The sequence below is a fragment of the Fringilla coelebs genome (assembly GCF_963513975.1).
Source record: "Fringilla coelebs genome assembly, chromosome: 8".
Taxonomy (NCBI): Eukaryota; Metazoa; Chordata; class Aves; order Passeriformes; family Fringillidae; genus Fringilla; species Fringilla coelebs.
In genome coordinates this window covers 1584996-1606080 of record NC_140066.1, presented here as the reverse complement: position 1 = coordinate 1606080, position 21085 = coordinate 1584996, and the positions used below count along the sequence as shown (strand labels likewise).

General features: G+C 40.9%; 1 protein-coding gene across 3 annotated transcripts in view; it reads left to right on the top strand.

Moving 5' to 3' along the window:
• Positions 1 to 21085, top strand: part of CTNNA3 (catenin alpha 3) — a 418277-nt gene that overhangs the window by 289405 nt on the left and 107787 nt on the right. For all 3 annotated transcript variants that reach the window (XM_084210853.1, XM_084210854.1, XM_084210852.1), the window contains exon 11: positions 10643 to 10799. In XM_084210853.1, coding sequence (XP_084066979.1) covers positions 10643 to 10799 — 157 coding nt within the window. The remainder of the gene's footprint in view (positions 1 to 10642; positions 10800 to 21085) is intronic.

Below are 21085 nucleotides of genomic sequence, written 5' to 3'. Positions count from 1 at the left end.
CCGTGCATACAAACTGTGGCTACAAGAAAGTAATTGTTTAGTTAGAACATTCAAAAATTAAACTAATTTACTAGTGTTATGATTACTGGATCCTAGGTGAGATCCTGGATAATGGGTGTATAGCTAATACAAAAAATACAGTTGGAGGAACAGTGATTTTATAATGAGTCAAAAAATGCCCTTTTGCTTCTTGAAATAAACTAGGGAATTTGTGCAATCCACAGAACGTTCCCTGGGTCACTTACAGACACTGTATTCAGAAAGGCAGAAATAGGAATGTTTATTCTCCTTACCTGAGTTTCAGTACTGCAAAATAAAGCGAAAGTAACTGAAATTATGGTTCCATGCAGATCAGACACCTGAAATCTGACCTAAAATAAAAGCCCAACACATTTGGGGATCTGCTGTCTGCTACACTTGTCAGGTCAAGTGAAGTAAGTTCTGGAAGGAAAGTGCTGTTGGATGCACTTAAGAGTCAGTCTGTAAGTGTTCAGCCTATTCTGATGTCTGTCTCCAAAAAACAGAGTGACTATCCACCCAAATGTAAATCCTGAATATTTAACTACATTGTCAGTTCTTTTGTGCTTTTCTGACATTTTAAACTAAAATAATGGAAATGTTTGTTTTGTTAAAGGTAACTTCATGTGCCTTTTCTGTAGAAGGGTTTCAAATTCATTCAGAAATGTGCATGTGGTCCCTAAGTAAAGCCAAAATGCAGATGTGTACAGGGGTAAGAAGAGCTTTAGAGGGCTGCTTGGAGTGTGTGGGTTTGGTTTTGTTCCTAGGAGTGCATCATGCCTCTCAGCAGGGCTAGATTATGTTGGAAGGTTTGCTTTTGAATGAAATTGTGTAATTTGTTTTCATAAATTACAAAAATCTTATCCCAGTGTAATAAATATTTCTGTGTGTTACTGGCTGCCACTGCCCAGACACCAGGAGACAGAACCGTGCAGAATCTCATCTTCATTTCTTGCCTGTTGTATCAGATCAATAAGGTTTGTAGAATTGCTGGGTTACCCCCTTGCCCACAGTTCTGTTTGTTCTTGAGGGATTGCTTTATCTGTGTGCTCTTAATTTAGTCTCAAGTTCCTTGGCCAGTAGCTTTTAAAAACCACGCAGACGTTTAATCTTCCTTTAATTGTTGGTATCAAGAAGGCTTTTGCTAGATTTTAAGGTGAGGTAATATAACTCTTTGTTCACTGAGGTTTTTTGCAGAACTTAAGTTGCCTCATATTCTCAGAACAACTCATATATAACTTTTCAAACTTATTACCAAACGTTGTCAAGTATGTTCAGTGTTAAACCACATGCCTTGAGTGATATCCCTCCTTCCTGCTTTTTTAATTGTGGGAAAGGAGAAAGAATCTTAGTAAGTTCTTTAAATTCTGCTAAAGTAGAGGTTGCAAATATGACTTTGAAATTTTATCTTGGGTCAAAATTTGCCTTACTTGTTTTCACCCCACTGCGTTTAGTTTTTTAGGGATTGCTGAGTTTTTGTTGCATCATTGTTTCTTGTTGGATTTTTGAGTCTCTCTCTGAAGCAGTAGGTATCTTAATCTTGAACATAATGTAGAACTTTATGGTCATGTACCACCTGTACACTTACCTCCTCATAGCTCTCAGGACTAGATAATGCTGCTGAGGTGGCATTTTCTGGGATGTTGTGAGGGGAGGAGAGGGCTGTGGGTGGAAGTTCTCAGATGTTCAGATAAGGATGAAAGCTTCTTGTGGAAGTACAATCTTGCTTTGTCTTCATATGTCACTTTTGATATAATGATTAAATAATCTCCCTTTACTCTGCATCTACTTTCAGCTGTTTCCAGTGGGATTCTTTATTTACCAAGCATTTCAAGTCAGTTTTTATTAACAAATATAGCCAGTAATTTATTTACTCTTGGAAAGCACTTAGCCCTTGGGTAGACTGTGTCTGTATTGTCTAGAGCCGTTATCAACATGACCTCAATTTTATTTATTTATATTGACTGAAATGCATTTTATGATTAAATATCTTGTATACAAGATACTCAGCTTTCAAAGCTTTAAATTGCTATGGGTTTTTCATATCTGTGTTACTGCAGTTGCTTTATAGGCCAGATGCCAAAGCAGCAGTGTCACATATCCTTGCATCTTCTTACCATTATAGTAGGGGTTTTTGCTTCCAAGTTTGTTTTTTGACTTAGTAGTAAATAGATATTCTTTTTTGCAGAGCTTGGGTATATCTGGACATTTAAACTCCCCCGCTGTGTTAAGAGAAATGCAAGGCACAGCTTGGCAGAAGTTCCCCACAATTTTGTGTTAAAAGAGCAACAATAGCAGAGTGCCAGCATGTTTCTGTGGTTTCTTTAGTAGAACCATTGTGTCCTAGTAGTGACCTAGGAAATCCTGTCGTGGTGTTCCTTGCATTGTTTACATTTCTGTTACCTTTCCTAGATTACCCTGGGGAAGTGTGGCACTCTGCCCCAGAAGGAATTGATGTCAGTATTTATCACAGAGCTACTCTAACTGCATTTCAGAAAAACAGCAGTCCAGGTTGGAAGGGACCTTAGGATGTCTACAGCCTTTTGCTCATAGCTGTTTGTTTCAATGCTCAGTTTCAAAATGAACTATGACCTTTCTCTAAACTTTGACTGGTCAAGTGTTGAAAGTCCAAGGGCAGAGGCGGCACAAACTCTTTGGGCAACTTGTTCCACAGCTTGACTAACCTTGGTGTGAAATTTCTCCTGTGTGCATCTGTGCCATCTCTCATCAGCTCCTCCCTCTGTCTGCTGTCAGAATACCCTTCCACCATGCATGGCTGTGAAGAGGCTGTGTGTGCTGGTTTTGTCATCTCCTGTGTGTTGAAGAGCTGCTCTTAGGGCCCTCTGAAGCCACCTTTTCCTCAGGCTGAAAAAGCTCACATCTCTCTCCCTCCTTGCAGGGTGAGAGCTCCAGACCATAACCTTTTAGGTGGCCTTCTGCTGAACTTGCCTTATTATTGTTGCCTCTGTTGTGTCAGAGAGCCCCAAACTGACACAGTTTTCTAGATGGGATCCAGCCAGTGTCACCTCTTCTCTGCACTGTGGCTGTGCCCTTTGAGCTGGCTGTGCTGTCAGCTTTCATTGGGGAATGCTGCTGACATGAGCAGGGTGTCAGGTCCTTTTCCAGCAGAGCTGCCCCCCAGCCAGCCACTTCCCAGACTGTGTCATGATAAGGATGTTACTCCACCCCAGCTGCAGGACTGGATTTTAGATGTTCAGGGGATCATTTTTGAATGAAGGAAGAAAAACCTCAGGTTCTCTTCCATCAAAACCAGCTGGACATAAGTTTTCTTCCTTACAGTCCCAAGAAGTGCAATTTCTTCTGTGTTGTAGCATGAGGTACTTAGTTTACTAACAGCTTGGAAAAAAATCCACCTTCTAAAAGCTCAGAAACCAGTCTTCTGTGTTTTGTTGTGTTATCCATGTACATACCTCTTGTATGTTCAGAACTACTACTACTACTTAATCTTGTTCAGAAAGTGGTCACATTACATTAATTTGGGTCAGTGTAAGATGCACAGAATAGTTTTGATTTTAAACAAAGGCATGAATTCTGATCTCTAGAAATGACAGACTCAAATGACAAATTGATGTACTGCTCACCTTGAATATGACCATCCTGTTATACTTCCTTTAGCAAAAAAATATGGAGCTACAAAGTCTCTTACTGTAGCAAAACTCTGGTGAGGTTCTACAAGGGGTTTGTCCTGGGGGGAGCTCTTTCAGCTTTGCTGTAGTAGCTTACACTAGGGCAGAACTGACCCTTCTGTTCTTGGAGGTGAATTTCTCAAGCATATTTAAAAAATATGTGACTGAACTTGGCTCTGCTGTTACTGTGCCAAGTGGATGTATTTGCTCACCTGATTTTGTTGGAAATTATTCTGCTGGATGTGGAAGTGAACATAAACCTGGGTGGCCAGCTCCTATTCAGCTGAAAAGAAAGATAATTGCCAAACAAAACCCAAACTATTAATTAAGGTATTGTTTTGGTTAGAGGGGCTAGCAGTTTTTGGTATTCAGAATATCCTTATATTTAATTTCTAAGAAATTTCTGGTTTTCTTCTGCTGTAGTCACTGCTGTAACAGACATTTGCCATTGCTTCTTACCTTGTGTTTTTAATTGAAAGCCTGTAAAAGTATTCTCTTGTAATGTTAATCCAACCCTGCCTATGTACTTTTTACTCCTGGGTTGTTTCCTTTTGCCTGACCTTGGGCTGGATGATTTATCCTTCCCTTAAGGCACCATCTCACTGAACACTGCCTCCCTGCCTCCTGTGGCAGGATGGATGTCTGCTGTCCCCAGATTGTTACTTCTGCAGTAAAGGAGTAACTGTGCCAGTGTGCAGCTGGCTGTGTGAACAGTGTCCAGGTGTGGGTTTGTGGGCTGTCCTGGTCATGGTGCTTTGTTTTTCTGCCCCTCCATGTACCCTGTTTTAGCCCATCATGCCCAGGAGTGTGTTCCTGAAAGCTTCCTGTCCTGTGCATGCCTCAGATTCCATTTTAATTTACCTCGACTTTGGTGTAGCAACTGGCTGGTCAGAAGTTAGTAGAAGGCAGGATCTTGTTACTGTCGTCATTTTGCTGCGTCCTCAAGCTTCTCTCAACTTGTGTAATCTCTGTGCTGTTAAACTTCAGCCTGGTTCTCATTTGATGGAAACATTTAGAGTATGATGTATCCTGCACTTGATGAGGACATATGGCTATTACCACAGTGAAGCTAATAATAGCACAGGCTGTCCTCACCTAGGTTCTGCTAGGATTTATTTGAAAACTGGTAATTTAGCTCCCAGTGAAATGCCCCAGCAGTGAGCAGGAGTAGTAGCAGCTTTCTGGTAACCTGAACTGTGATATTTGTGTGCAGGAATACAAATGGGGAAAAAGTAATAAGGGAATTTCAACAGCCTGATATGCTGTAATAAGGCCATATTTAATTAGCCAGTAGCAAATGTTAACCTTATTTTGGATCAGGAAGCAGTGGTGAAACAGGGACTTCTGATGAGTTTTGCTCTTGTTGTTTCTTGAGGCCAATTCAAATAAATCTCCACCATCAGTGATAGTTGGAGTGAAGTAGAAAAGCTAATCAACCTCATGAAGCCTAAGAAAGTGACATTTTCAACTTGGTCTCTTGTTGGTGAGTCTGAGAATGTCCCAGTGTGAAATTTTCTTTCCCTTTTTTGATTTTTTTCTTCTTTTTACAGGAGAAGAGCGTTTAAAGTGCCCATTTTACTTGCGTGATAATGCGTGTCTTTGAGTTTGTTGGGCTAGATTGGGAATACACAGTCTGAACCATGCATGTGGATCATGGCTTTGGGACAGTTCCAGATGGAGCACAGCTCACTTTAGATCTGTGCTTAGCCATAAATCTCACACCTTGATGTGGTTCCCTGGCAGACATATGGGGTCTGTAGTGTGCTCTGCAGTTTAGAAATGTGTGGAGGGATAGAATGTAAGAAAATAAAGATAGTGCAGGTCTCACACCTGAGGAGTTGCAGCTGTGTCCAATAAGACAAGTGCTACAAAAGAGTGGGTTAGCTGGTTGGGAAGAGAGATGAGGTTTGTTGGCTGAGCTGTGAAGCAGGAGTCCATGCTGTGAGGAGCTGCCCATGAGAAATCACCCTGAAGGTATGAGACTTTTGAAATATGATGACAACACATGTGACAGGATTTTGTTTTCATTGCTATCAGTCTGAATTGTTCTATGGTATGTTTTTCTGAGTTGTTTCCACACTTCTGGAAGCTGTGTTTATCCAAAGGGAAATGAAGTGTTTTGTTAATAGGACATTAAGGGTTAGAGCAGTTTACCAGGGGAACCATAAGGAGGAACAGTGTCACCTTTAATGTTTAACCCAGGATTAGCTGCCTTTGTGCAGGATGGACCTGATTTCACTTGAAGCTGTAAATTTCCTGAGGGAAGCCTTAGGTAAATGCTCTGGTTGGTGTTGTTGAGGTGGTTAGAGGTGAGAATTTGCAGCCCTGGTGCAGCCTCAGCCCATCAGATGTGCCAGTGCAGTCTCTGTGCTGTTAGAGCAGGCTGCCCACCTGTCTGGGCTCTAGTCACTTCAGGACTTTTTTTTCCCAGAGGTATCTGGAGTCATAAGGATTTCTAAATGCACCCATCTGATGAAGTTGGCTGCATTCTGTAAGTTTTGATGATCTTCCCAAGCAGTTCACCTCTTTTTGCATGTGATGAGACAAAAGTTGGGTTTTTTTTAATCTTTGGCGAGATAAAAGATGCTGGCTCTGATAGTGGAACAGCTTTTTGCACTGTCTCATTGTTACTTTTGGCAGGGCCAACCTGGTAAGTCTGCCAAAACAAAGAAGAAAATGAAGTAAGAAAAAGACTATTGTATTTGAGCAGAAACAGAGTTTGACTTTCAGCTAATGTCTAATTAGGGGCTTAAACAGAAAAGTTAGAAATTACCTGTTCAATATTTCAGTCTTGATAGACATATTTTAAAACCTAAACTAGTTAGTGTGGTAAGTCAAAACAGGACCAATGTGACCTAAGAATTATTGAGGAGAAATGTTGAGCCCCTGGCTTAGAAAATTGATCCTGTGAAAATGGATCAAGCGTGATATGAATGAAAACAGTTAAAGCCTCACCTCCTACAAATTTCTTAATTTTAGAAGTGTTGGGGAAGCTGCTGTAGAGCTGAACAGAGATGGGCTTTTATATATTGCACTGCCTGTGGAAAGCTATGTATCTTGGGTATTGCTATTGAAATAAGAGAAACTGGAGGTGATACCTCGTATGCAGCTGTACAGGGATAGGCACTGAATTTTTGGGTGTGCTGTGCATCCTAACAAAATGTGTAATTTGGACAAAAATACATGTGCTGACTGCTTGAAACCTGCTTTCCAATGTTTTCAAATGTTTAGAGTTAGAATTGGAAAAATTATTCTAGTGGTTTTGATTCACCAATTCGAGATTTTCTGGCCAATGCAGCAAATCACGTGGTGGGCTGAGTGCTGGTTAAATGCCAGTGTGGTCACTAGAATGTATTTACTCATTTCCTGCTGTGAGATTAGGATTAGGAGGAAGACAAATCAGGCTCAAAACTTTAAAAGGGTATAAAGAAAACTTTTTTAACAGTAACTAAAATACAGAATAAAAAAAATCAAAATAAAACTTTTAGAACATTTCTCCTTCCCCCACAACATTTTCTTTCCTACTAACAATGTACAGAAACAATTCAGTCAGTTTAGCACCTCTGGAGTAACCTTTCTTCAGCTCACTTAGGGAGAGGAGTGTCTCTTGCCATGCCATGGAGACTTCTCCACAAGAAACAGTTCCCTCATAGCTTTTAATTTTCACAAATAGCAGCTGCCTGGAAAATCTGCAATTGTCCCTCCCATCTTTCTGCAGCCTTCTCACAGCCACGTCAATTTATGGGGTACTGTTTTAAGGATGAGCTGTTTAAGAGTAAAAGTTCTCTTTATCTATCTTTGAAATCATCTCTGGGAACAGAGGTGGTCTTCTTCTCTCCCTGGGGGCACAGGGTCTTCATCACTCTTCTCTCTCTCTGTTCAAACTTCTCATGGGATCACAGCTACTTCAACATCTGCTTACTTTAACATAGACGCCTTTGCTCTTATTTTCAATTTGAATGCTTCATCCCACAAAGAAAAAGAGACTGATGTGTCAATTGTATTCTTCTCCATAGCTTTACAAGAGGATTTCAGCTTAAACTTAAGGCATCTCTCCATTCTTCTGCCATATGGGACATGATTCTTTCTTTACAGACCTTGGTGTCTTCATGTTGTTCCTCTACGTGTCCGCACTCTGTCCTTTTCTCTCCCTTGAGGGAGGATTGAAGGTCTACAAGCCTTATTTGGGCACTGAAAGAGTTAAAATCTCACCTGGGGTTTGCAGATGGGGATCCCTGTGATCCCTACAGGGCGGAGCACTCCCGGTGAGGGCTCTTCAGGCTCTTCAGGCGGTGCTGGGGCTGTGCCAGAATCTCAGGGGCTGGGCTGGAACGGGGCAGCCCCTGAGCACTGCTGTGCTCAGCTCCAGCCAGGGGCTGCTTTCTGCCCAGGCTGCAGAGCCCCCTTGGTTTCTTGGGTGGCCGTGCCTGGGGAGGGCCGGGATCTCAGTGCCGGGTGTTTGGTTTGTGAGGGGTCCCCAGGAGGAGGTGAGAGATGAGGAATCTGACTCCATGCTCTCAGAAGGCTGATTTATTATTTTATGGTATTATATTATATTAAAGAATGCTATACTAAAACTATACTGAAGAAAGAGAAGGATACAGACAGAAGGCTTAACAAGAATGAATAATAAAAACTTGACTGACTCCTCAGAGTCCGACACAGCTGATGGTGATCGGTCATTAAGTAAAAACAATTCATGTGTTGGATAAAACCATCTCCAGACCAGGAGGCTTCTCAGCTTGCCAGTAGAAAATCTCAAGCAAGGGGATTTTTCCAGAAAATAAGACAGGGACAGCCAGGCTTGGACTCTCAGGCCGATGAGGCTCTCCCCTGCCCCTGCCCTGCAGCTGTGGGGCCCATCCCAGCCCAGCCCTACCTTGGCTGGAGCCCCAGGGCCTCCCCTGCCCAGCCCCGTGCCAGGAGGGCAAAGGGAAGTGCTGCACTTCAGTGAGCCCCTTTGAGCGATCCTTTGTGCTGCAGGGCCCGGAGCACGCTGGCCAAAAAGGAGCTACCAAACAGGGCAAGGATGGGTCTGTGTTCAGAGAGCCAAAGGGTGTTCATTCTAAGAGGGTACAGGGATAAAGACAAAAACAGGGTGGAAGGCTGGGGTCAGATAATGGGTAGAAGGGGTGGATCTGAGGGACAAGGGCCAGTGGAAACAGGGAAAAGTGGTGCAGGGAGGAGCAGGAAACCAGGGGAATCAGTAAGGCAACAGGGGTGGGGCAATGTGGCAAATGAGAGCCAACGGGGACCAGAAAAGAAGAAAACATGCTAGGGGTATGGAAAAGGGAGCTGAACAGGGGTGACATCAACTGGGGGAGCCAATAAAACTTGAAACGTTAAGGTGTGGTTGCAGAGGCTTATGGGAGGGATCCTTTTCTCACTCTAACCCCAGAGGGGTGTGTCTCCTAGCCTGGTTCTTCAGGCTTGAAGTGCTGTAGTCTTTTGCAGGCTTCCCAGCCTCTACAGGGAAGAACTTCTCTCCCAGATCCAGAGGATAGAGAGCTTTTCCTGCAGTTTGTTCATTTTTAACATGTGTTTTGATAGGGGTGTGTTCAGATTTCTAGTGTTTAACAACGTGTCACTCTTCAAAACCAGTCACTGATTGGTGTTTTTAGGCATGGAGGAAGCTCTCAGCAGCTCCTGTCAGAAAAATCATTTCCCTGGGTGACTTCTTCCCACCTCCCAAATGTCAGCTAATGCAAAACCAACGCAATTATTAATTAGAGCTTGGATCCCCACTTCTATAAACGTGTCCCCCAGGACATAGGTGCTGCCTGTTTTATTCCAGCCTTGATGCCTTTTGCTCCTGGCAGTATCAGAGCTTCTGCTCTTTTCCTGTACTGTAACAAATGTTGTTATCAAGTCAGGAACCCAGCTGACCAAAATGGGGCAGGCAGAATTCTCATTGTTACTGCACCAGCATATTCTAGTCTATTAAAGTATCTTGCAAAACCTTTTTATGTCTCTTTCCAGGGCCAGTGTGCATCTTGAACAGTTTCTTCCTTTTTCAGAAAGTAAAAGATAACTTGTAATATATTTCATTTGGGATGTTGGGGTTTTTTCTTCTTTTCCTGATATTCTTGCTGTGCTTTTTAATTCTTTGCCATGCTCAGCAACAAGGGTGTGTTGTTTTTATTCCCCATGTTTTGCATGGTGTTTGGTTGTCCTAAAATACTTTCCCCCTTGATAAATAAGCAGTATTCAGAAGGAAAGAAAGGGAAAGGCAAGGTTAATGTTCAGCTTCTACCTGGCATATGTGTTAGTTTAATTTAAAAATGTTTATGTATGTAACATCAATAAACTTCCATATTAGGAAAAAGCATCTCTAGCTTATTGACTGAAGAAGTATCTGTAGAAATGATCACTCTGGGATCCAGTGTTTCCACCTTCAGTTAGTCTTTTCTGAAAGAGACGAAATCTGCTCTCTTCATGTGGATATAATTTCTGGTTTTAGTCTGAACTGACTGAGTACAACCAGACTGCTGCTTTTATCTAGGTGTAGTATGTGTTGTGTCCCGTACCTCTGATCCTAAAAGACACACCTGTTGTTCTGGGAAAGCCTCCCACTTTTATGTGACAGAGGCTGGTTATTCTCTCTCTCAGTGGAGATACACCATAGCAAGCTCTTGGTGTTAAACTCAGGACTGAAATGATGGTTGCTGTTCTGGTAAGTGTGTGAGTGAAAACCTCCTGTATTTGATATCCTGCAAACTGGAATAGTGTCATTTTCCAACTAAAAGCAAAATGTTGGGATTTTTCTGTCCTCTTCCATCAGCTTCTTAATTTATGAAGCTGAAATGGAAGTTGGCCTAAGCAACATCTGACTGATAGTTCTGCTTGAGAAGAGAACCAAAAGGTGAGCAAGCTTTTGTTTGGAGAAGAGGAATACTGCTTTGCTATGTTAAGTAAAACATAAGATTTGATTTCTGAAGAAATAATTATTTAGTTGGTTTTGTCTGTTTTTGGTACAGGTTATTAATGCTGCTTTAGCTCTTGCTGCCAGACCAAAAAGTCAAGTTGTGAAAAACAACATGGAGATGTACAGGAGTACGTGGGAGAACCACATCCGTGTTCTTACTGAAGCTGTGGATGATATAACAAGTATTGATGATTTCCTTGCTGTATCAGGTATGATAATTTTCAGAATCCAATTCTTCTTTTATATGCTTTGAAAATTTTTCATCACTTTTCAACAGGAAACCAGTGAAAGATGAGAGTGTATAATGATTTGTGAAAGCATTGCTGTTGTTTCAAAGGTGCCCACGCAGTGGATGTTCCTGCTGTGCATGGTGTAGAGCTGGGCAGAAGTCCCTGGGTGTGACAGGGGTGCATTTATCCATCCCCACAGCTTCATTTACCTCTGCAGTTTCCAATCCTCTCTGCAGCTGGGAGAGGTCTCCGAGGAAAGGAAGTGCATATTTCTGTGACTATACCTTAAACAAGAGGCTCTTGTGATACCCTGTGTTCCAGTTCCTGTGGAATGCACAGTAGAATTTCTGGAATTTTCAGTGTCACAGATATTTGTCACACAAAATATATTTTTACAGATCTCTTCAATGAAAAGGCCTTGGGTAGTAAACTCTATTTACTGAGGCAGCGAGTGTCTTCATCATTTAAAAAGAAGACTGGTAACAGCTGTTTCACTTTTTGCAGTTTAAAGATTCCAGTTCTGAAGTAAGGTTCTGTCCTCACTGTCTCACTTTCCTTAGTGAGGAAAACAAGAGAATTTCAGTTGCACAGTGCCTGTTTTTTCTGTTGCTCCTGCTAAAATGCACCTTCACATGCATAGTTCAGAAATCCTTGTGTTGTGAAGCACTGTGGGGCCTGGAAGCTGCTGCAGTGGAGTCCCAGTGAGTGAGTGGTGTTTTCCTTACCATCAGGGTGTGGGGACTCCAGTGCAGCCAGCATGGGCAGAGATGGCTGTCCAGGCCCTTTGTGGGATCCAGCCTTTTCCTCAGGGTGGGGAAATTCTCCTTGCTTAACAGATTAGCTGGTGTACCTGGCAAGTGACTTAGGTCTGAGTGCAGAAGAATTTACTGCAAATAGTGTGGCTTAGTTATTCATAGTTACTCTCCTGTGTGTATCTCAGCATCTTCATGCAGAGTAGCAGAAGCTGAGAATTATTTTCTCCCTGTGTAAGTTAGCCTTTGATGGAAGGGCTTTATGAACCTGCCTCCTGCTTACAGTGCAAATCTTCCCTGTTCCTGAGATTTCCTGAAATTTATGCTGGTATTGCTAAAGCTGTTAATAAGGAGATGAAACAAGTCAATTTCTAATGAATAAAATACATTAATCTCTTTTAAACTCAGGAGTTTTCATAGTAGGTTAAAAATCTTTTGTCAGATTTATTGAGCTAATATTTTTATCTATACAGTTGTGATTCATTGAAATGGCACATTTCAGGGTTTTTTTTTTCCCTCAAAATTTCTTGCACTTGAAGAATAAATTTAAGCATTCCAATAATGATTGTGCCAGGGTGTCAGCTCCTCACTCATGGGAGTTGCAGCTGCTGAGTTTGCAGGTGGGGGGGAAAGGATGAATCCTGGAGTGTCAGAATTGCATTCAGAGTTACAGGACACTTTTTAGGAAATACAGTAAACACACTTTCCCTAGGGATTCTGGTGATTCAGAACTCTGGATCATACAAGAGAATTGCCTACTATAAAGTTAATTTTAAATTTCTTCTCGGACTGATTGAGAGATCAGTTAGTGCTGACAATACTGCCTGTCCCACTGGCACTCAGGGAAGGAGAATTGTGAGCATTTGGAAGGTTGGTTGTTTGTTCTTTGTTGGTTTTTTTTTTTTTTAATTTTTGTGTGGGGTGTTCTTGTTTTTTTTGGTTTTTTGTTTGTTTGTTTTTAATGCTCTTAGAAATGATATATAATAACAAAATGCTGCTTTTCTTTTTCTAAGTCTATTGGTCTTTGCTTTTCAGATTCATGCATCTTCTTGAAATTGGATTTATTTTCAGTTGTGTTTTATTCTTGCCAGTTATATTGTACTATAATTAAAGGAAAACAGCACTACAGAAAAAAAAAAAAGAATTCAAGTCTTTACAAGTGAAAAAGAGGTCTGCTTGCAAAGGGTTGAAGAGGAGGTCTTTTCCTTATAAAGGAAAGCAAGAGTTAATGACTTGTGTAAAAAAAAAAAGTCATTGTAATTATGTAACATTATAAATTATGATACTGTTGTTCATAGATTTGTTACGGCTTGTAGGAACAGAGAATCAGTCTCAGCCTATCGCTTTTGGATAGTTAATTTATGCAAGGAAGAATGTGGGTGTTAATCTTTACAACCCACTGACATTAAGTTAAAAAATTACTGTCATCCATTTATCATGATGATGTGAAGTCTGCAGATTCATAAATTAAAATGTGCTGTTGCATTTGATGCGTGAATTTCCGGGAAACCGCTTTTGTTCTGCTTGTAATTGCATTCACGGTGGTAAATCTGAAGTTTTATCCTCAACCCTCTGCTCTTGGAAGCTGACTCTTAGTGTTTTCTCCCTCATGCAATTAGCCTGAAACAGAGTTTGAGGCTCATTTCCTAATGTTGATTCTTCTGTGTTATTTTAATACTCTTTTATTCAAAACTGCTTTAGTAAACCTAGTGGGTGTAGGTAGAAAATCTGAAATGTCAGTATTTCCTTCCTTTGTGTGTATGTTTTCAGCTCCTGATGATGGTGTGTAATTGCAATGACAGGCTAATTGCAATTATTAAGTATTTCAATTTTGTCATGTGTTAGAAAAATGGTAAGAAAAGGCTTGGATGTTTTAGTCCCAGAATTAACTTTTTCAAGGACCATATAGGTAAGATCTCAAGTGTGTTTATATATACAAAATTCTCAGGACCTGTGATTTTTTTTTTTTCCTTTCTATTGTCTTCTTGAAGATCTTGCATGACAGACCCCTGCACTGCTTCTGTGTCCTTCTCTTAAAGTCCTTGCCCAAACTGAGATTCTTTCATCAGCTGGGCCTTCTCTTCAGCCTCCCTCATGCTGTCTGGAATTTTGCTCATTATGGGATTTATAATATCACAGCGCTTAAATGTCTTTAATAGCAGCTCCTCTTTTGCCAAAATGGAAGTGCCATGTTTTCATAAAAATGTTTCCTTGTTCATCTCTTTTCCCATTCCTCCTCATGTATGAGTAAATCTGCCTTCTCCAAGTACAGTCCACAAATGACCCAGAGCCTTTTCAGTTGTGTAAAATGAAGTCAGTGCTCTCTGCCCTTTTATATACCTTCTTAAAATACAATTTGTCTAAAGTGCATTTTGTCCCTTGCAATTGCATCAGCTCTTTCAATTGAATTAATTTTTTTTTAAGGTAAATCCCTTCCAAATAATGGGTGATAAGTCATTAGACAGTGAGAGGTTTTGTCTCATGTCCAGCTTGTTGCTTCCCCGCCAGAAGTTCTGTTTGCTGCTCTTTTCCTGAGGAAGTCATAGGGAGTGCTGTGGCTTACATGTGTGCCTCAGGTGAGGGTTTGTGCAATTCTCCCCTGCAGTTTGCACTGCTAAATTGATATTGGCAAGTGTGGAGCCAGGCAAATCAATCTGCAGTAGAATCTGGAGAGTTTAGCACTGTTAGTCCTGTGAGCAGAACAGTATTTTATAATGTATCCACAGGTGCCCCACAAATTCAGCTCCTTACAGGGGCTGGCCTGAGGGGTCTTAAATAGGTAAAGACTTCAGAGACTGCTGAGGAAGTTCTGTGATGGAATAAAGGATCATTCAGGATAACCTGAGCAGGCAAAAGAGAATAACATTTATACTGAACAATTGGGACCAGTCAGGGACTGCTGGCAAGAAGGACAAGAGCCATGGTTCACTTTCCTATGGTACTCCTGTTCTGTGGTGATGGGCAGCCTTTCAGAGCAGATCCTGGGAAATCTTGCACGTTTGTCCAGCCAGATGGAGTAGAGAAGATTGCATTCCCAATGTGGAGTGTGCAGGGAATTCCTGAAAAGTCAGAAATCATGCAAGCTGGATATTTTTTCAAGTCTTGTAGTCTTTCCCTTGGAGTCTTAAAATTATTTTTTCCAAGCATGGTGGGAAACAGTATGATGCCACCATGTTAGAACAAAAGTTGCCTTTTAATGTAAACCTTTGCCATCAGAAACTTTTAATTTGAGGAAAGCAGCAAAAGGCTGGATGTTACAGTAAAGCTGTTGGAGAAGATCCTTTTTGTGGGTGCAAACAGTCTTATGGCCATCAACAACAGCTAAGAGACCATATTTTTGACTGCTTTAGTTTGATTTCAGTGAAGATTTCTCAGCTGAACACCAGCAACAATAATCAGGAAAAAGAACCTACCTTATGTATTTTATCCACAGGCCTATTTTTGAAGATCACAAAGAGGGAGCAAATACCCAGCTTCACTTCTTTCCCCATCATTTAGAGCTCCATATGTGGAGCCCCAGCTGCTGCTGCTGCAGTTTCTACTGCTGGGAGAGGTCTTCAGTGGTTGGTTAGGAAGAGTGGGTCAGGGGGACTCTGCCACCATGTGGGATGGCATGTACAAAATAGCAGAATAGAGAAGCAGAATTAAAGACTAACAAGGATTAGAAGAGAGCTCTGAAGATTCTCTATTAAAGCATCTTGTGCAGTGCAGGGCAAACTTCCAATTTCCTGCAGAAATTCAATTTGAGACTTCTTCAGTTATATGTGGTCCATACCTTGATTTTAATTTGGTTTTAGCTATTATTGTACAACAGATCTTAAGCAATGCAACACAACTAGTATTAATCTACTGCAACAAAATGGAGAAAATGTCTCATTGGCAAATCCCTTCTCCTGCTTGCATCACTGAGAGAAGAATGAAGTTCATCTGAATCACACCAATTAAGAGTAGATTCATGTAAGTGTATTTCCATAAGATTTTTTTTTTTTTGGAGGATGGAAAATGGGGACTAGAGAAGGAAGCACTGACCCAGCACTTCATTATTTCTGTGTAGCACTAAACCAGTTGAGCGCTTTTAGAAAAGATCCTACAGAAACCTCTTGGTTTGTACTAATTCTTGGCTGGATTGCACACAAGTCAGTTCCTGTTCAGTAATGTTCTTCTCCAGCCTGTTCTAGGCTTTAAGGGTTGTTTTTGGTTTTTGCTGCATTCTTTGGAAGAGCTACATGGGATGGATTTTGTGTCCCAACTCTGTTCCTGTGTATATTGTTGGTGTTCCTTACAGGCTTTATAGAAGTGTCTGTTTGAGACTGATGGCAGAAAACAGCTGAGTGGAGATTGTGCTATTCTTCACTCGTGTTCTCCTGGGCTCAGGTACCGTGTATGGCACTGAGCCCTTGTCAGTCTTACCACACTTTATCCCCAAGAGACCTTAAATTAGGCAATTGCAGGCTTTTCCTATCATTGTCTCTGCATTAGTATCAAGCCAGTGTTTGTTATGAATCATAACTTTTAAAAGAAAAGTAGCTGTTAAACAGGTGATTTTTTTTTTTTTTTTTTACAAGTTTGATGAGCATTTCTTCCTCCATCTCCAGCTGAATAAATTTCCTAAGTTTAGTCTCCCTTGTTCTTCTCAGTGGACAGAGAAGCTCATTTTGGGAGAGTGTGTCTGCTTGTTCTGGATGATGCAGGCATTCTCTCATAAATACAGAAAACACTTGCTGAGATTAGACAGATATAAAATGTTATTAATTTTCCCCTTGATCTTCTGGTCTGATGTATTTCCTGTTGGTAGCTAGGATTTTTCAAATATGTAGCAGATCTGTAGCATTATCCAATTTTGTGCAATGGAGGCAGACCTTTCCTCTATTTCTTCGAAATTACTTTGCATCAGTCATTTAAAAAAAAAACTCCTCATGTCTGTTTAGTTCCTCTGCCTTTTCACATCCCTAAATGCAATTACTTGCAAGTACTCTTCCAGGTTTTATAATGTTCTCTGAATATCACACAGCCTTCCTTATCTCTGCCCTGTGGTAGTTACTCTGCTGTTGAGCTGTTCTTCATTATTCAGTGTCACATTCTGTATAAAGGTATTCTTAAGAAATAGCTTTCTTGATGCTGCCTGTCCTGTTAATGGCATCATACTCATTTTTCCATGATTCTGTCATAGTCTACCCAGTGCTGGGTTTTTTTTTTTTTCCCAGAACCTCAGGTAATCTGAAAGAATAATTTATAGTTGCCATAGGAGGCAGGCAGGCAGGATGGAAACAGGCCAAGATATGAAGGGGGTGTTAATATCTTTTTGTTACAGTGGAAGGGAGGAGAAAGCTCTGGGGTTTTAGTATAGAACCCCCTTTTTCTTGTTAGCAACAATACCAGCAAACTTCAAGCTAAAAATAGCTTAATTTAACTTAATTTCTGATGGTTTGAGGGGGGAGGGTGCACAGTAGCAGAGGTGGTTAGCATATTCTCCTCTGTTCATTATGTCTGCTAAGCAGTGGTTCTGCTTCTTTTGGGATCTGTGATGGCTCCCCATTGATGGTCACACATCAGCAAACTGTGTCCAAACTAAAGTGGGAGTTACTCTGGAAAAGCCTGTCCATCCCTACTAATGCTTCTCATATTCCATTGGAAGTTTAAGAAATGCTTAGAAATTTATTTAAAGCCAACTGTTGGAGTTCAGGTTAAAAGTTCTGAAAGGTTGTATCCAGTGTTGTAGCATTTGGAAGTTTAGAAACCATTTTACAAGTGATTTCTCCTAATTTTATTCCTTAATTTACTCAGTTCTTTAGTAGTGTGCATTTCCATCAAAAATGTCTCATTTCCTTCCTCTCCCACGCCAAGATCTTCCAATTTCTTTCCTTTGAAGTTTATATTCTAAAACTTCTAGTGTCCTTCCTTCCTCCTTATCTCATTAAAACCAACTGAAAAAGCCTTCTGCAAGATGCCAGTATGTGTGGGTAGGGCTGTAAAACTTTAATGCTTTGTCTGCTAATTTAGGGTGGCCACTTGCAAACAGTGTATGACATCTCTGCCTTTTTTTTTCTTTTGATGCACTTTATTGTGTTGTGGTTTTATTCAGTGATTCAGGAATCCATGTTAGTGCTCATCATGCTGAACAGCTACACTAAGCCTGCATTATGGAAGTGGTAGGCTGAGGTTACTGCAGTTTGCACTTCTGCAGGCACAGCTTTATGTGCTTTACTGCTCCCTTGTTTTTTGTCAAAGTACACAGTTCTGCTTGAGTCAGATAGAAAGTGTTGGGTGTAATCAGGACTAATCAGATTAGGTAATAATAATGCAGTAATTTTCATCTTTGTGGCTACTGAAATGCTCTCAGTCTGGACTGTGAGATTCAGACATCTAAAGGGCTCCCTAGCAGGGCTTGTTTGTAGAGCCAAGAGCACCCTTTTAACTTTGTGACGTTGCTACATCTTTGATTATGCTAAAAATTCACCACTTGATGAGTAGCACTGCTGTGTATGGAAAGGCCAGGTCTCAGCGTGGAAGTATTAACAGCATTAAGTTTTGGAATTTGACCAGGCTCTGTTTCACATCACTTTGGACACTTGTGGTCACTAAGATGGCAATCTGGACACTTGAAGTCACTCAAACTGCAACTTGGGCAAGGAGTAAGGGAATAATTCAGATTTCTCTTGCTTATCTCTCTTGATATAATTTGTTTTCCATCAATGGTTTAAATTTCTCGTTCAGTTTATTACCACTTTTCCAGTCCATGTAGCATGTTTACAGATTAATGCATCACAAAAATTGCCAATTACAGATTCGCCCTTAGCATAGCTATGGAGATCATGGGAAAAAACCCAAACCAACAAGATGCTATTCAGAGACTTAAGATTAAATTCAGTGTTGTCATGCTGGCCTTCTGGTGCCTGCACTAGCAAAATACCATGCTTTGCTTTTTGTAGGAGAATAAACATGAGAGTCTAAGCAGAGATGTATGCACTTAATTGCAGTTCCTATAGGAAGGTAAATGAAACCGTGGGTTTCAATAACTTGCACATCAGGTTTGTTCAGCCTGACTGTAATGTGCTTCAGGACAAATATGAATTTGCTAAACTTAAAATGGTCAAGCTCCCTCTTTGCTGTTTTCACCTTGCTTGTAAGAAAATGGCCTTGGATTTTTCCCTTTTTTATCAATGCTAAGAGCTGAGTCACTGAGCATGCAAAGTTTGTTTTTGCTGGTGCAGCTCTTAGCCTTTAATGACCCACCTGGAAATTCTGTCAAAACCATCGTAATGCTTTGCCTTCACTGGGAATATCCTCTGCTTTCCCCTGCTCTTTCTTTTAAACTCTTTTTCTTCCATGACATTATAATAGCTGTCATTTCAACAATGTAGGGATGTATCTTGTGGAGGAGTAGGAGGTTTAGTTGTGCTGCTTACTAAAATGGATATTTTTAAATGGAAGTAAGGACAAGAACTATTTGCAGCATCTTAGATATATCTTTGCTATCAGATATTCTTTGGGAAATCACAGAATAATTTGCCTTCAATTACTGTTGAGCTAGCGTGCTTCTAGAGTTTTCTTAGTTGACTTCAGAAATTTCTAGGGTCAACTGCAGTAACTAATTTATAGGTCAGTATTCTGTATAGGCTTGGGTTTTTTTTTCACTACACATTTGAGTTCATTGACATTGAACTGGTTTGCTTAATTCACTGATCACTTGGTGCTGTGATACCATCTTCAGTTCTTTGTTGTCAGCTTTGCCTGGAATGAGAAAAGACAAGAAAAATTCCCTCCTTCATTACTTCAGTACTCTCCTTTTATATTGCTTTTGAAAGCATTGAATTGCACTATTTCAGAGCCAATCCCTGTGGAAATGCTGGCTTACAGAGTTGGGAAGACTGTCTGCTTGTTTCTGCCCCTTCTTTTGTCTTGTGTAAAAAGTAACACCAGTAAATCTGTCATTTATCCTGTGCCATCTCAGAGCTCTCTGGGAATAGCAGCTGAAAGCCTTTTAGAAATCCAGTGTACAGTTACCAGCAGCAGTGCTTATCTCACTCTGCACTGGTGCCTCCAGTTTGTGATACACAGCTTCCTACTCTAGGAATTAATTATGCAGTGTTCCTTCTCTTTCTGTTCTCTTTTATACAGTGGTTAATACCAGTTTGCCAGCAGAAATACTGCATAAAGCTTTCTGATGGCCCTGATTCCTCCCAACCACCTCACAAGTTACCACCACAGTCATCCATTTTTCTTACTCTGTTATTAAGATAAATAGAACTTGAAGTGCTGCATGTCACAATGGATAGTTGGAGTAATTTTCAGTTTTCTTGGGAGGAATGTCTTCATCCTGGAGATTTGATGTCATGGTAGCCATTTTGTTTTAATTGACAATCTTGTATTGTCTCCTGCCTCCCTTCAATATCCATATTCCATATCCTTGCCTCAGAAGTAGCTTACAGTCCTGATACTCTGATTTAAATGCAGATTGCTCTTGCAGCACTCCTGGCCTAGACTCAAGGGCAAACATTGCAGTGTTACGCTTGTTTGGCAGCGGGTGTTCTTAGGGACTGCTTGGCTAGGTATGTCATGTCCTGCCACTGGATCTGACCATGTGTCACAGGCTCATTTTGGGAACCATTCTGGCAAGCCTTGTCCCATGAAAATCTGCTATTCAGAATTAGTATTTTCTAAGTCAAGATTTTCTGCACTTGTTAGTGAGGTTATGGGAAATTTCAGAGGTGAACTTTTGGAGAGCTGTAGAGGGGCAAGAGTGAATGGGATGCATGAAGTCACTGAGCAGGTAGGCAGGACTAAGGAACCGGGGTCATGAAATTCAACACTGGACTTGGAATTTTGATGACTTGAGGTTTTCATTGAGAAGCTGAAATTTCATCCTGAAGTCCTGCTCTGTTCTTACTGAATTTCAGTAAGTTGCAGCTGAGACTTCGTTAGCTGTGGGATTCATTTCTCATCATGGGCTTTGCAAACTACTGGTATCTTCCTCAAAAGTTTTGAAGGCTGAAGCATTTGGAATTCACCTTGTATGGGATTTGGATGAGCTGGGATTTGGCAGCCTTTGAAGCATGGTCTAAGATGCATGGGTTTGATGCAGATTTGGATTAATTTTTTGTGTGTTTATTTCCCAACAGGCTGCTTGCTAATGGCTTTCCAGCTGCAGCTGTGGCAGTAGCTTTTAATGGTTTTGTGCAGCTTTGCAGGAATTGATTTGCTTGCTTTTTGTACTGAGGCCTACTGGAAATGCACTCAAGTGTTCCCAAGAACTGGTATGAAAAAAAGCACAAGCAAATGGTAAGGGAAGGTTTTGGTCACTGGTGTTTAGAGTGTAAGGTGACAGTGCTGCTGTGGTGCAGAATGCAGGACTCTGTTTCAAGAATAAGACACAAAATCCTTATCTGGGAGAGCAGGTTCCAGTTGTGTTGTAGTTCTGAAACTGGAGTGTGCTTTTTTACTGGAAGCAGCATGTCCAATCTGTCCTTTCAAAAAGAAACATGAGAAAACAGATTTGCATATGTGTACAAGATG